Raw genomic sequence first — 16,191 nt, forward strand, 5'->3', positions numbered from 1 at the left:
TACATGAGCAAGAATGGCTAATTTAGTTTCTTTGTTACTTCCAAGTATAAAACAATCTCAGGGAACATAAATAAATGATATCTAATATAATTTTTAAATTTTTATTTTAATCAGTATTGGTTGGCTTAATTACAGAAGTTTTCAGTTTTAGACAATAGACTTCTTTTTATCAGAACCATTGAAAACTTAGGTTTGTTTCACAAATTGTATTCAATCTGTATCAAAGATTGATTTTAGATGTGCAAATATTTTATAGTTCTTGTCTGCTTGTAACTCTGGGTTGCTATGGTGATTTGTCCTAATATTACATTTCTACGGACAACTGGCTGAAATAAATCTTTGCATCCAACATGTTTATTGGGAAAGAAGATGCAAATCAGCTTGAATTTCCTTGTCAAACCTGGAGGTGGAAAAAAAGACCATAGGAAAGTGATGTATTAATACTGCTTTCACAAATAATTCACTGTGTCATTACGGTGTTATCACTGTTTCTGTTGCTCTTTGTTTTATCATCTCTAAAAGAAGTGACTAAGGACAAAATAATTTCAAAGTTATTTTATAGATCTAAATTTTTGTAGTCATCTCTGAAATGCAGGAAGGACCTAGCATATAAATAAATATATATATATGTTCCATATAATAATAATACCTATCTATTCCATGAAGCTTGCCTTTTATAAACAGAAGAATTTATGTAAACTCACAAATGAGAAGTATAATCCTGAGCCAAAAAATAACAATGGTAATGAAAGATCAATATTACAACAAAAATCTTAACCAAATAATGTTTAATTAAAATACTTTTGTGCAGTCATAATGACTAGTTATCAATTAAGAAGTAATACTATAATTTTCAAATTCTCCATACTATTTATTCTTCATTAAAAATATGTGATGACATTATTGTCATCACATATATAATGAATTTTATTCATGGTCGCATGACATAATAGGGATAAAATTCAGAGTTGTGTTCAGTGTACTTTAGCAGCCTTTAGTCCAATGTTTCCTAACCCTCACTTAGGAAACATGCTGCATAGCAGAAGGTGAGTGTTAGGTGAGCTATGAAAGTTTCACCCTCTGGCTCCTGTCAGGTCAGTGGTGGCCTTAGATTCTCATAGAAGCCTCAACCCTACCCTGAACTGCACACGTCGGGGATCTAGGTTTTACATTCCTTATGAGATTCTAATGCCTGATGATCTGATGTGGAGCCGAACCAGTGATGTTAGTGGTGGGGTAAAGCTCTACATACACATTTACATCAGCAGAGAGGTTTACCTCCACAGAGACCATAATAAATCAATTTCTTTCAGACTCATATCAAAACCTATCAGTGAGTAGTAAATGTGAAGCTGCATCTGGTGGCAGGCCAAACTGAGAGTATGGAGTAGGCTGGAAATAAAAACACACTTCAGTTTCCACTCTCCCATCTGCCCTCTCCCATGGGACCATCTAGTTGTAGGGAAACAAGCTCAGGGCTCCCACTGATTCTGCATTTTGGTGAGTTGTGTAATTATTTCATTACATATTATAATGTAACAACCACAGAGATAAAGTACACACTAAATTTAATGCAATTGAATCATCCTGAAACCACCTACTCCACCCCCAGTCTGTGAAGAAACTGTAATCCAAAAAAAAAAAAAAAAAAGAAACTGTCATCCAGGAAACCAGTCCCTGATGCCAAAGAGGTGGAGACTATGGCTTTAAACAATTTTATGTAGTTATAGAATAAGCTCACCAGAATACTTTTTAAGAACATGAATGTCTTTTCTTTTTGTTTGGTATTTTATTCACTCTTTCCATGATGTCATTAAATCTTTTCAAAGATAGCTTTCTTGTGATGTGCTATACAACACACTAGAGGCAAGAAAATCAACAATGCGGGTGTGTTAGACTGAAATTACTGATGCTAATCAGTAGCGGTGATAAAAGTCCAAAATACAGACTCTAAAGTAAGCCAGTCCCCAGTTAATAATAACTATTGTTTGAGAAAACAAACCCATTGAACACTTCAAATCTCCACTTAGTTATTTGTCCCAAGCCCTTCTTTGAAAGCTTGACAAAGCACCAATAAAAAAAATACTGATAGGTTTTTCTTGTGCTGTCCTTCATAAAACACACTACCTGCTGTATAAATCAAGCTGAAGGAAAACAAAACAAAATCAAACTATAGTCAGCATGACTAAGAAAGAATAGAATCAAAGGATTCACTTAATTTTAAAGTAAATTTTAAAAGTAACACTTCCAGTTTAACACATAAACAGACACACATAAATCAATGCATGTATAGAACAATTAAAATTATATGTATTATTGATTAATCTACAGAATTTGCACAAATATATAGTTCTGAGTTATCACATAATATATAGGAAATAGAAGAAATATGCTTTTAAATATTGAAGTCTACTTTGGTGAGGAAAACACAATTTTAAAAGAAGACGGACAAATTAACACACCTCAAACCTTGTGCAATTAAGAGTTGAAATTCTGAGGCGAGATCATCAGTTTACTTTTTCCACTCTCATCTTTGCACCACCAGGTATCAGTGCAGTATGCGCAACAATGTCTATTATTTACGAGCTGCTGAGGGTGAACCTCAGGTCTGAGGTAGTCACCAGCAGTGACAAGGTCTGAGGTAGTGACTAGCAGTGACAAGCTCTACAAATCTTAGATGTGGCTGCAAATCAAACACCAATTTCTCCATGTACACAGGGGACAGAAGCCTAGTCACAAATCTCTGTAGTCATACTTATCACACAGTTATCACCATTAATAGCAGCATCTTCTACTAAGAACAGCAATAAATATCAATGGTTGAGTATGAAAAATTGCTCTTACATAGTACTAACCAAATGGCTAGCTGCCAACTAACTCTCTTAACATGTAAACAACAGACTGCAAAATGACTATTTCATCCCTTTGGAGATGAACTTGGAAGCCATTTTCTCTTATAATTACCCTCCCTGGTTTTAGGAAGTGTTGAATATGAAAAGGATCACTCTAAATTATCAGTGAAGTTTTTGGACAGATAAATTATTTTAAGAGTCTCTTTCCCATACTTAGTATGCTTTTATGAAATTTTAAAAAATGCCCAGTAAACACAATTCAATAACAGAAAGGATGTGATAAACTTCATAAAATTGTTTTAATAAAATTAATCTTTGACATTGGTTATTGGTCAAAGATTATGCAAGTTAAGTAGAGGTTCCCTAGTTATTCACAAAGAGGAAAATCCCTCACTGAGAATATCTCCTTGTACTCTGTGGATTCCTCCTGGGGAGGCTGGGTCTCAGATGAGCAGCACTATGAGTTAATCTCAGTTATTTTGCAGCAACTGGAAAGGAGAAGTCATTTCTCAACTCATTCAAAGGCCGTTTCTGGATTCAAAGCTCCAACATCCTCTGCAAAACAGAAATTGTGTTTCGTAGAGAAAACAGCTCGGGAATTAATAATCTTAACCTCTCCACAAAGATATTCATCTATCTTCCATAAAATCATAATGATTTCTAGGACTTTCTTTGGGTATTATTTTTAAGATGCCCTGGGTGATCACTACTCATTTGATGAGGATTTGATGAGGATTTGATCACTACTCATTTGATGAGGAACACTCTCTTGGATAAGATTCTTTGAAACCCCACCCATATTCTTCAAATCCACTTATTTCTCTATCACCAAAATAAATACAATTTTACACTTCTGCAAAGATTTTTTAGTAAATATCTGAGTTCCTGTGACTTTCATAAATACTGGTAAAGTGGCGGGTAGGTGGGTGGGTGGGGTGCAGTTAGCTCTGATTTGCCAAGTGTTAACTAATAGTTTTCTCTACTAGATTCTACTTCAGCTTCCATTTTCCCCTGCTTTTTCATAAAAATCTCCTCAAATATGTTGTCCTCTATTTTTTCTCCATGTTAAAAAACATCTAGACATCAAACAAATCTCCCAAAACTAAATTTAAAAATTCTGTGCAAACAATCCCACAGATTTAATGTTACAACACTTTTTAATGATGGAGGTGCAGATCAATGACAGAACTGGGAATCCTGCCCTGTGAATGTACCCATTAGAGATCAAGTCAAATCTAAAACTAGCATAAAGTTTTCATGGATTTGGCCAAATAGTCTTAACGTTCAATTTTGCTCCTCTTTGTTTTATTTTTCAAGATCTAAATATTAAATACAATATTCAGGAAAAAAACTAGGCAGTGTAAAACAGCATGAAAACATGTTTATTTTTGTTAGTAAAAAAGCAAAAATATACACACATAATAATCAGAGACCTGATCAACTGTCTTTGGCCAGTTGGAGAAAAAGCACACAGGTTAGCAGAAAAGGGTAGATCTTGGGAAAATTCAAACCCTGAATTAGGGACACTGGCCGGTAACTGCAGAAAATCACTTGAAAATAAAACAGGCTATGCAAAAGCTAAAATCAGATCTCTTTCAGCTGCATGTAGTATAACCTTCAGTGTATGACCTAAAACTAAATCAGTACAGTTTTAAAGTATAAAGAAATACCCAAAAAAGCTCATTCTAGCATAGTCAGAGTTATAAAAATACTGAGCAAAGTAAGAAATTATTTCTCTTTTGGGAAACTAAGCATGAGATAGTTAAGCACAGAGTCAAAGCTGATAGAGCCTACATTTCTAATCAACTATGTTTTTTTGCAGGAAATGCTATTATAATTTATTATTTATACACTTTATTTTTTAAGAAGTAGGCTCCAATGTCATATTGCCTGGGTACACATTAAAAAAAAGATGAGAGAACCTGCTATACAAGTGACCTTTATCTTAATACAATATTTCCAGAACACTGGAGGATTTAGAGTTTTTAAAAAGAGTCAAGAGAAATATAGTTTCAAAGCTTTCATCAGTAAATGAAAAAAAATCCACACAACCTTTACAAAGAACATTATTATTTCCATAAGATGATACATGTAGAACAATTTACATTTGAATTTGCTAATCAGAAGAGATTGAAGTTTGACATATGTTTTGCAACTATATAGGGTGAGTGAGCACAACTGAAACACAGGGAGGTCAGTGCAGCATTGGGATGGGAGCAGCATCCATGACTGGCCTTGGTTGTGAAGGGGCTGGGAGGAAGAGCAGACAGCAGAAGCAGGCTGGAAACCGGTGCCTCATTAGAGAACAGTGTGTGTCATTTTCAGCTACCCAAAGAGCACTCTTCATCTGAACTCGAGTGACTGACACTTAAATAGAAAATAAGCCATTTTAAAGGCATTCTGACTAACCTGATTTTTCTATATGTCCCATTATAATCTGACCCATTATGCCATTCCCCCCCAAAATATATTGAAAGGCTGTTGTGGCTCTCAGTGTGCTAGAGATTGGGAGTAGACTAGGAAAAGAACATGGTGGTTTCTAGTGGAAGACCAAGGTGGTTTTACTTTGTATGTATGATTACAATGTGATAGAAACTAGCGTGGGTGAAGGGCTTAGATTCTGCTGCAAGGCTACCTGAGTTGGAAGCCTAGTTTTTCTACTTTCCATCTATATTGATATTGGGAAGTTATACTCTGATGATTTTTTTTCTTATCTGTACAGCAGTGCTAATGAAAGTATCAATCTCACAGTGTTGTTACTATGAAATGCTCGTGTAGTAATATACATAAAGCTCTTAATGGTGTCTGACTAGAATTACTCCTCTTGTTGTAAAGGTGGGCACAGCATGTGTTGGGACCACGTGAAAGAGGTGCTCGATGCGGAAGGCTGGAGGTTTAGTGGAGATGAGATTTAAATGGAGCCTTGAAACAGTTTAGTAGAATTTACACAGGTGAGCGATGCTGAAAAGTGTCCCACACTATGGGAAAGTTTATGCAAACACATAGGAAATAAAGTCACTGAGAGTTTCAAGTATTTGGAGGGGTCAATGAGTAGACTCTAGATTATGTTAGGGAATTTATCATTTATTCTGAAAGCAGTCTTGAATGTTTCTATCTTCATGCATGTTGGTCATCTCATCTTATGCTTTTTTAAAATGGTCTTTCTGCCACCACTCATTTTTTTCTTCACCTCTTTTCAATTCTGTACTTTGGATACAAAGTAATTTTTGAAGCAATCCTATTTAACTGGGTCACCTCTGTGAACACCAATCAGTATTTTATTCCCTGCTATTATTCAGGAAGTAAAACAAATCAAATACAATGTTAACTATTTTGGCCCAGTAGTCTAGTTTTTCCCATCTAATGTCCATCCATACACATCCAAATTTTCCTCTCTATTGTTAGGACAGCATTTTAGTCAGGCCCAGGTTTGTCATGCCAGTCTCCCTCTTCTCTTCACAGGTTTCATCTGTCCTCATGTCTCACTTGGCTGTGGCAGTTTCCTCTTTGGAATTTTATTTGTACATTTACTATGATTATGGTTGGTGTTGTTGATGTTATTTGAGCCAGGCTCTCCCTATGTAGTCCAGGCTGGCCTTGAACTCAGTGTGTAGCCCACACTGCCCTCAACTCCTGCTTGGCTGAGATTCTCCCGCTTCTGGGACTACAGGTGTGGGCCACCACGCCTGGCTTCTTTGGAATTGTAATCTCTTCAGATCAAATTCAATTACTTTTTAAAGAGCAGTCTTAACTTTGACCATCATGAGGACAAAAGTTTTGCTTGACCAAGCCTCATATTATGTTGATAAGCTTCTGACACTACAATCCCTTGAGAATTATATTAAGACTTTATAGTCATTTACATACTGTTTTGTTTGTTTTTTGAGACAGGGTGTCCTTGTGTAGCTCAGGTTGGCCTTGCCCTCACTGTATAGCCCAAGGTGGCCTCAAACTCATCGCACTCCTCCTGCCTCAGCCTCCCAAGGGCTAGGATCACAAGCATCCACCATCATGCCTGGCTAGTCATTTACTTAATTTTTGACTGCTGCTTTTTCTTTTTCTCTCTCTACATCAGTCATGCCTTCCTTGTGAGCAGATACTTTGATGTCTAGATATCCTACTTTCTAATGTAAGTATATCTGCCTTATCTTGTATAATAAGCAGTTCAATAAATGCTTATTGGATAAATGTATGTAAAGAGTATCTCATATTGCAATCTCCTTAATATAAAGATTTTTATATGAAAATTTCATAGCTTTTAAAAAATTGTTTATTTTTTCACTGGAAGTTGATGTGCAAGAGAACCAGTGTCATGGCTAATATTTACTTAGTTACATAGCTCACATGGACAAATAGAGTACTTTTAAGATACTAGAATTACTTCATTTGAAAGGCTTTTAAGTTGAGCTTCTATTATAAAACATAGGCAAAGCCATAGAGGCATCTAGAACATAAAATAAATTCCAGAGTATTACAGTTTAGAAGAGAGCCATCATTTATTCAGTTTGTGTTATGTGTCAGTCATAACAATGTTACTCACCTCAGATAAACTATATTTCATTATGTACTTTGAACACCTTCTCCCAAGAAAAATGAGTGTTACTATGGGCTAACTCATAGTCATTACTACTGTGGCTCCATCCAAAAATCATACATCCTAGTGATGATTTTGGGATTGGAATCCAAGTGAATCTGATCTTAACAGCCAAATCACTTTGGGAAGTTGAACAGATTTTCTTAGTAGAAAAGATAGCATTTAGAAATGTTAAAAACTTGATGACTTTTGACAAGTTACTTAAAATTTCTTGTCTTAGTTCTTCATTGTTTCAAGTTTGTCCTAATAATCTTTAATGGTCTTTATGACTAAATTATTGTTTAAAGTTGTATTTATATATTTTCTAACCTCACGTTTAAAAGTTTCATGGCACAAAGTCAAATGGAAAATCTGTGTGCATCAATGATTTATATAATTAGTGATGGATATAATAGAGGTTAGATTATAGTAGGGATATGATTAGAAAGGCATCAGGGATTATTAACTGTTCACATATCTTTGTAGTATTTGACAAGGTAACATTGTCATTATCTTTGTAATGAATTAAATCTATTAAGTAGGTGGAAAACTGTAGCACTTTTAGTGTTGAGTTAACCAACTTCATGCAATCAGAAAATCTCTGTTTTTCATTAAATACTGATTACTAAGTAATATAAATCTTTGTGTTTCCACAACACTTTTATTGCATTCTTCTCTGTTTATATATACATGTTAGGAAAGAATGACAGAAATTCTAGACATGGCTCTAAAAACCAAGATGTGTTGAGTACTTGTATTTATTTTCATTAACCTGAAAGCAAAATGAAAGTAAATACAGATTCTCACTAAAGTAAAAGTAGTTAATATTAAAGCATACCAAATATTTTAGAGTTTGTAAAGCTATTAGTAAACACATAATAGTATTCTCTTAACTACTATTTACTGGCAGTAATGATAATGGTACTCACCTCTCTAGTTTTTTACTTCTCCATATTGTGCAACAAAATTTTATAGTACATAAAGGAGAAAAGTCTAGGATGACATTTATATCTAAGAAAGTTGATATATTCAAATTTCCCTTTTGTTCTACAGAGTCTAGTCAATATGAATAGATATTCCTGGGTAAATCAGAACTGGTTTGAACCCATAGCCAGAATGAAATGAATTCAATAAAATGCCAGTACACAGTACTCTAATGATGACCAGTTAAAACCTTTTTTACCATATACTGACATCTGGCACCGTTTGACTCTTGTGGAAAGAAAAATTGAAACACTGCTAATAACTGAACATTCTTCTCTCAAACATGAACAGTCACACTGAAACCTAGCTATATTTTCTTTCTATTTATATGATGCTGAGCACCTTGTCACACAACTTGGTCAAATGAAATGAAAATGATTTATATCAAGTCATCAGTATGACAGACTCTCCCAAGCCCAAACTGCCATCACAATTAAAGAGGATATTTTGATGTATTAATTCATGCCCTCAGGATTTATATCTTGTTTGTAGGGCACTCTAATTAAAACTAGCCATTGGAGAGAAGAGAAACCAAGAATGGATAAAAATGAACTTCAACTTACTAGAAAATAAGACCCAAGAATTAAAAAAAACAAACAAACTAAAGAATACCACTTAGGTTGGAAAAAATTAGTCTGTTTTAACAGAAATTGATAAAACTTCATTCAGTTCCTTGTGAAATCATCTAATTAAAAAGCCAGATGAGCAGAGAGTAGAATAGGGACTCTACAAGTAGGTCCAGTGCTTTTTCCTACTGTGAAGGTCATAGTTCAGGAGTGTGTCTCTATAGTACCTACATTTCTACACACTAAATAAATACTGCAAAACTCTAGTTAAATGACTCCAAATACAGTCTAACAGCCACAAACATGGTAAAACTAACAAAAATTGAAAACTAATTTAATAGACATATAACCTATAAGCAAAAATGTTTCCTATTACAAATATTTTATAGTATCACAGAAGAAATATTTAGGAGTAAAAAATGAAAGACATTAAGAATGTGCAAAATATTTCTGAAGAAAAAGTTATTGTGAAACTCTACAAATACTGACCAACAAACCAACTGGCCATTTATGAACCATGGTATTACTTATACTAACTAGAATCATACTGTAAATTGAAGAGAAATGTTTAAAATATATTTCCAACTTTGACTTTAATGTAGCAATACTAAGCATGTGATATGAAAAGTTAATATTCAATAAATATGGAGGGTAACTCATACCTTAAATTCCTCCAAGATTTTGTAATTTTTCCCATGATATTCACAAAAGTTTTTCACTTCTTTGCACTCAGGACAGCATCCATTGTGTTCCACTTTAGTACACTTTGGGTGAATTTTTGGGCATTCTGGCTGGTCACAAACAGGTCCATCTAGAGCACAGACACAGGGACAGTTGGAATGCCCAGGGAAAAACTGTTCTCCCAACTTGTATACAAAGCCGCTGTCATCCACACACCCTTTCCCTCGATAGTCATCAAAGATCAGATTGTCATTACTGGAGGTCTGGTCACCTTCATCAGCAGGATAGTCTTCATGACTGATGGCAGCAGAGGTGACCAATCCAGGGATGACCAATAGAAGTATGCAAGCTTCATGAATATGAAGAGCCATCCCCCTCCTCAAAGGCTTCTGGATGTGCTCCTAATATTACATATATTCAGCTCCTTCCATGGGAATACAAGAAGGGTAGGCTGAAAATAAATATTTAAAGAAAGAATTTGACATATACAAAGAGATTATAGAGTCACTTAAACCCAGGCTGTTAAATTATTTGGGTTCAATTTGGAAGCTACTAAGACAATAAATAGACTAAATTCATGCAACTGTCTATATTTTATTATGAAATTTGGAGAATGGATTCTTGGCAATATATACATTAAAGTTTGTCCACTATGGAGTCATTTTACATAGGCACCTCCAGCTTTATATTTTGAATTTGAAAGATCTGTTTAAATTCTGTTTAAATTTAAATTTAAATTCTATAAGTGATTTTACTGAGCCTAAAAAGGGGTGATTGCAAGTAGTTACTGGCAAATAGTTCATTAATATTTGGATTCATATCCTCTATTTTTCTTTAAAGTAGAATAGTCAGTAGTGACTATATGTTATGATTATTTGTATCAAAACTCAAGAGATAGTGAAAAAAATCAATTCTAAAAGAAAGAGACTAAACCAACATTTCAATATAAGTTCTAATTGAAATGCGGCCAGTATAAGTTCTTTCTTCCTTATTTGTACCTATAATCAGAGAGAAACAATGGTTTCAACACGAATGACTTGTTTCTGTAAACAAGGGTCTGGAGCTTGAACATAACAAATAATAAAGAGCATAGATATTCCACAGCGAAGAAGAGAAGCAATATTTAAAATAATAAATAATGCAAAAATTACTCTCACTATTAAAAAGGATTTATCAAAAAACATTTATTTTTCTTGTTGTTCATATCTTTATTTTACTTAGGAGGTAAGCTCCTAGTGGGCAGGAAAGCTATATCATGAATATTTTTTAATAGCAACTAGAATCTAGTGTATTACTTCCATATAATATAAACACTATTCACAAAATTTTGATAACATAACTCTTGATAAGCCACAATTATCTTTAGTCAATCTGTGCAAAGATATCATCATAAAACTGTTTATCGAAGTTTCTTAAAATGGTGATAAGGCATTGCCATTCATAGAAAACTTGCCTTATTAACAGGATTACATCCATTCCTGTAACTTCACTTGGTATTAGTACTTGGTGTGAAGTGTTTGTAGTGGGCTCTTATTTAAATGTTTAGAGTAAGCCACACAAAGGCTCTGGGAAAACTGGGACTTTGGGGAGTAGTAGATAAGAAAAAGTGTAAAATGTTTCATTTGTTTGTTTAAATGTTATCAGTTTTATGCCAATGTCACCAAAATTGTACATAGAATATTTTCAGGTATGTAAGTGTCATTCACTGGTTTATTTTCAAATTATATTAAGAGCACAGATAAACTATATTATTTTAGTCTGATATACACAGATGATCACTTTAAACAAGATGAAGATGCCATTAGAAAACTTCATAAACTATTGCATTACAATTGAATTTTAAGTTGGATATGAAAATTCTAGTAATAGTAAAATGGATGGTAGTATATTCATGTCCTCTTTTCAGAGAAATATGATACTAGAATTCCTCTCACATTCTCTGATATTAGAATTCCTTTTGGGTAGGTAATGATAAAGGAGATGGATTTCTCTTAAAATATGTCAAAAATAATGAGTCATGACAGAACAAGAAAAATGCAAACCTATAATTCTACTTGAGAAGCTGGAAGCTCCCTTTGACAAAGCATTTTTTCCTCCTAAATTACTACAGAGGCCACAAACATAATAGAAGCTTCTGAAAAAGCATAAATATATTTTACTAATTAAAGTATGCATTTATACACCTCTCATATATTTAGAAAGTTGGAAGTAAAGGAAGCTACTGTGCATCCTTATAATATTCCAGTAGTATCTGTCAATGCATGCGAGATAAGCCATATAAAACACACATATGATTCTGCTTCAAAGGACACAGACAGAAAATGATCTCTTTGTAAGCCACAGGTAGGCATTAATGTATAGGTTATGATAAAGGTAAACTTAAAGGTAAAAATAGAGGTGTGATACCCACTTTACATAAACATTAAACATGCTTTTATCATATGAAATACATTTTAAAGTCCACATGAAGAAAACAAAAATTTCTTTTTAATATAATAAAGTTCTTAGGCTATTTTTTAAATAAAGCTTTCTTCATGACTGAGCTGCTGGATTACAGTTTAAGACATTATTTAAGAAAATAAATAGAAATCAACTAATATGTTATCTGAATATTTTTAACATTGTTAAACTGAAGCTCACTTCCTGGCTAAACTTTCCCCCCTCCCCACATTACTACATATAATTTAAAATGACTGCATCTATTTCTTTGAGAAAACAAGCATAACTCATATCAAAAGATATACTTACCTAATCACTCTGGAGGTTAATGGGGCTGGTGGTGGGGTCACAGAGCAATATGAACTAAAAGCTCAGGTATGTTTTAGAAAAGCAGTTCCTCTTTAATCACCCAAAGAATACATTTTCAGGCATGAATTAAAGGCAATCCATTCTCTCTACCTCCCATTTCAAAACAGTCAAGAAGCAGTCTCCCACCCTTCCAGAGAGGAACACAGCAGACACACATAAGAAATATGCTTTGGACCTGTCTTCAGAATTCAACACAAGAAGCAATTCTGGTCCTGTAGAAATCCAGACCCCAGTAGCAGAATCATATTGAACTTATTTTTAGAATTTTCTTAGATCCTTCTATGAAATTTCCTGGCTGATTTCACCTCCTCCACACATGAGTTCACTTACACGATGTTTGCTACGGCAGTAGAGGTGATTTGGCTGGGATCAGAGGATCACAAACAGCAACGGCACACAGTAGCCTAAAGCCCGCTCCGCCGGCAATACCATCAGCATCGTTCACAGTACATTGCTTGAATCCCTTCTCACACACGAAAAAATGCTAACTGTGGAGATGAAGGAGAGGAGCAACTTTAGCTGGGATTCTGCATCACTGAGAGCAGTTTGCAGACTGCTGATGTGGAGCTCATTCTGCCGGCAGCCGGGAATTCCTCAGCACCACGGACAGCGCCAACAACTGGCTTCTGAGCCTAGCCTGGTCGAAATCCCCTCACTGCTTTAGTCCAGGCTAGAGCGTTTACACAGTCGCGCTTTACACAGCAGATGCGTGCATTAGGAGAGGAAAAGCATTCTACGCGAGAGACACTTATTTGCATTGAAATTACAATCAGAAATTTAAAAGATTGTAATTATACCTAATGCATTCTTGGATGGGCTGCAGAGATGAAAGTTCCGGAAGAGACTTGAATTTAGATCTAAGCCATCTGCAGTCCTTGATTATTATTAATAGATAAAGCATACTCATTGTCTAAGAACCTGTGAAGATGTATGCTCGCTGATTCTGTTTGTCCCTTTGGTTGCAGAAAGACTTTCTCTGTGCTACATGATTAAACTTCAGGTTTCCTGCAGATTGGCTTTGATTCAAAGAAAAAAAAAAGTAGCCGCGTTCTCCTGCAGTTTGTTCTCTAACATTAAAAATCAATCTCCTGTAATTCATCTAGTCTGTCATTAGGCGTCATTGTAAAGCTGTTTCTTCCAAACCCCTGGCAAAGATGCTGTCTTTAAATTCGTATCCAAATGAGAGAGAAAAAAGACCCAGACACAAATGAAGGGGGAAAAGTTACTATTTTTTTTTATTGGTAACGGTATGAACACTAAAATGTAAGCCTAAGTGTGCTTTTTAAAGCAAACTGTAAGTGTTGCCGACTGGCATGTTTAACCAATTATTCGCTGCTTTGGAACTGCGAGATGTATTTAAAGGGAATGCTTCCTGCAGTGGCATACGCTGTTGACTGATGGTCAAGACCACATTCGAACTGTGCCGTCAGCGCCTCCTGAAAACAGACTCTCCATCGTGAGAAAACACCACCGAGTGTGCCTCGCTCTGGTGGCCCACCAATATGTGAATCTTCCCCGATTTAAGATCTAGCAAGTGTATGACCCCAGTGCCACTCGCTTGAGCTAAAACTCGACCAGAGAGAGAGAGAGAGAGAGAGAGAGAGAGAGAGAGAGATCAAAGTTTTATTTCAGCCATAGTTTATAAGCAACAGAATAGTGTGTTTGGTTTCACCTGTGATCTAACATCCTCATTTTATTTAGATGTTAATCATTAAATACGTTAAATATGAATTAGCTCATTCCTGTGCATATACAAATAATTTGAGTCAAAATCAACACACATCATTGATTAGATTTTAAAAGTTTAGAATGGGAAAATAAAGTCTAATGTTCTACATACTCTTTATCCACAGGACATCAAATGCCCTGCCATTCCACTTATATTGATGAGTAATCACAAATTGAAAGAAACAAAGCAAGGAAATTTCTTCCTCAAATGAATATGGAAAAAGTTTCAAAAGGTATACTTTTAAAAATTCATCTGTGAAAAAATATCTATCTTTATAGATATAAATCATGTATAATTTATATTTTAAAATTTGTATTCCTCTTTAAACTTCTTTATCAATGGTAAATCATTGCTTAAAATTCTAATAATATACAATCAATTTTGCTATAAACATGGTAATACTCATGAGCTCAAATTTTCTTTGGAGTTGCAGAAATAAAATATCTCCATTTCAAAATGATTTTTTTGAAACTGGTCTCACTTTGTAATTTAGGCTTGGCTTGAACTCTCTAATTAGCCCAGGCTGGCCTCAAATTCGTGGCTGGGCTCTCATCTCAGCCTCCCAAATGCTGGGATTACAGGCACATGCCACTATGACTGGCACGGTGAGGCTTTTTTACTATAATTTAAAGTTCAAAAGTATATTAAACTAAATTTTTGTTACATAAGATAGGTGAATATAGTGCAGAGTGTTCTCACAATTTTCATACCTTCTATTATTTTAGTGAATTATTTCTTCAAAGGGAAAACAACTTAAAACTCCAATTTAATTCACAATTTTTATTTAAAAAGTCCAGTAATAAACTCTCAGAGGTCTCACAGACAATTAAAAGCAATAGGGTGTTTATATACATCAGTACTAAAGGTAAGTAACTAACATTGCTGTCCATTGGATTACTTAATTACATTTAGAAGGCATATTATCATCCAGTGTTTAAGATTTATTAAACACTTTCAATGTACTAGATATTGTATGTAGTAGTTGATATGAATGATCTCATAAATTTCTTTACACAATCTAAAGTTAAGGAAAATAATACTAACTCCATTCTGTAGTGAAGACAGGTTTGGGAAGACTAACTTGATCACAATGACACCTTAAATACAGAAGGAGCTAATCATAACCACTTCAGATCCATACCCTGGGTTTTAGCCATCATGTTTTCTACTTCTGGTAAAGCATTGTTACCCATGATGTCTTCTTGAACACCTTAGATAAATGATGTATCATGGAAAATAGGATTTCTCCATTTCATAATAAGATTTTGAGAATTGTATCATCATAAAAACCACAGTAAAATATTTAATCCCAAATTACACCTCAAATCATCATGAATATCTCTTAAACAGAGAGAAGTTTTAAAAGTAAAGCTAACCATGATAAATCTGGTCTATTTGGAAACCTTATAACTACTGGGCTTCTTCATCTAGAACAAAGCCTGACACAGCAAAGACCCTTAGGATGGATTAGAGTGTCCAAAGCAGCAGATGTGAATATTTATTATAAACCTCCTTCTACAAAGTCTTGCTGACAGAGGCATTACATATGGATTTCACTTCCAGCCTCACTGCATAGGCAGTTTACTGCTTGTGACTTTCCTAAGAGTCAAACAAATAACTTTTCTATAGTCTTTATACAATAGCTGAAAAAAGATCAATTTATTATTATTATTTTTGTTGTTATCAAATCTAAACAAAACTAAACAGAACCAAGGGCCATAATAAAAAGGAAATGATTTAGCTTTTAAATTGTTGGTTTTTTCTTTGCTGAATTCAAATCTGTAAAATATCACACTTGTAAATATTTATGAAGGGTCTTGATAATTTCTGAAATTTTTTCAAATAAAGAGAAAAAGATGATAATGTTGGAACCTGATGAGAGGATTATAGAATTTAACAGCACCATTCTTCAGGTGTTTGAAAAACTTGTCTGTGCCAGAACGCATTTGAATCAGCAGGTATATAGTGAGGTTTTTGCCTTTACCTGAATTCATTTTC

General features: G+C 34.4%; 1 protein-coding gene across 1 annotated transcript in view; it reads right to left on the minus strand.

The window, feature by feature from the left end:
- Vwc2l (von Willebrand factor C domain containing 2 like) overlaps window positions 1-13,986 on the minus strand; it is a 152,845-nt gene extending 138,859 nt beyond the window's left edge. Inside the window, exons 1-2 of the mRNA XM_021263466.2 lie at window positions 12,405-13,986; window positions 9,638-10,107 (exon numbers count right to left, since the gene is read on the minus strand). Coding sequence (XP_021119125.1) covers window positions 9,638-10,027 — 390 coding nt within the window. The 5' untranslated portion in view covers window positions 10,028-10,107; window positions 12,405-13,986. The remainder of the gene's footprint in view (window positions 1-9,637; window positions 10,108-12,404) is intronic.
- Window positions 13,987-16,191: the final 2,205 nt, after the last annotated feature.

Source organism: Heterocephalus glaber, unplaced genomic scaffold (genome assembly GCF_053883595.1).
Source record: "Heterocephalus glaber isolate CG9 unplaced genomic scaffold, H.glaber_assembly_v1.0 deba00000621, whole genome shotgun sequence".
Classification (NCBI taxonomy): Eukaryota; Metazoa; Chordata; class Mammalia; order Rodentia; family Bathyergidae; genus Heterocephalus; species Heterocephalus glaber.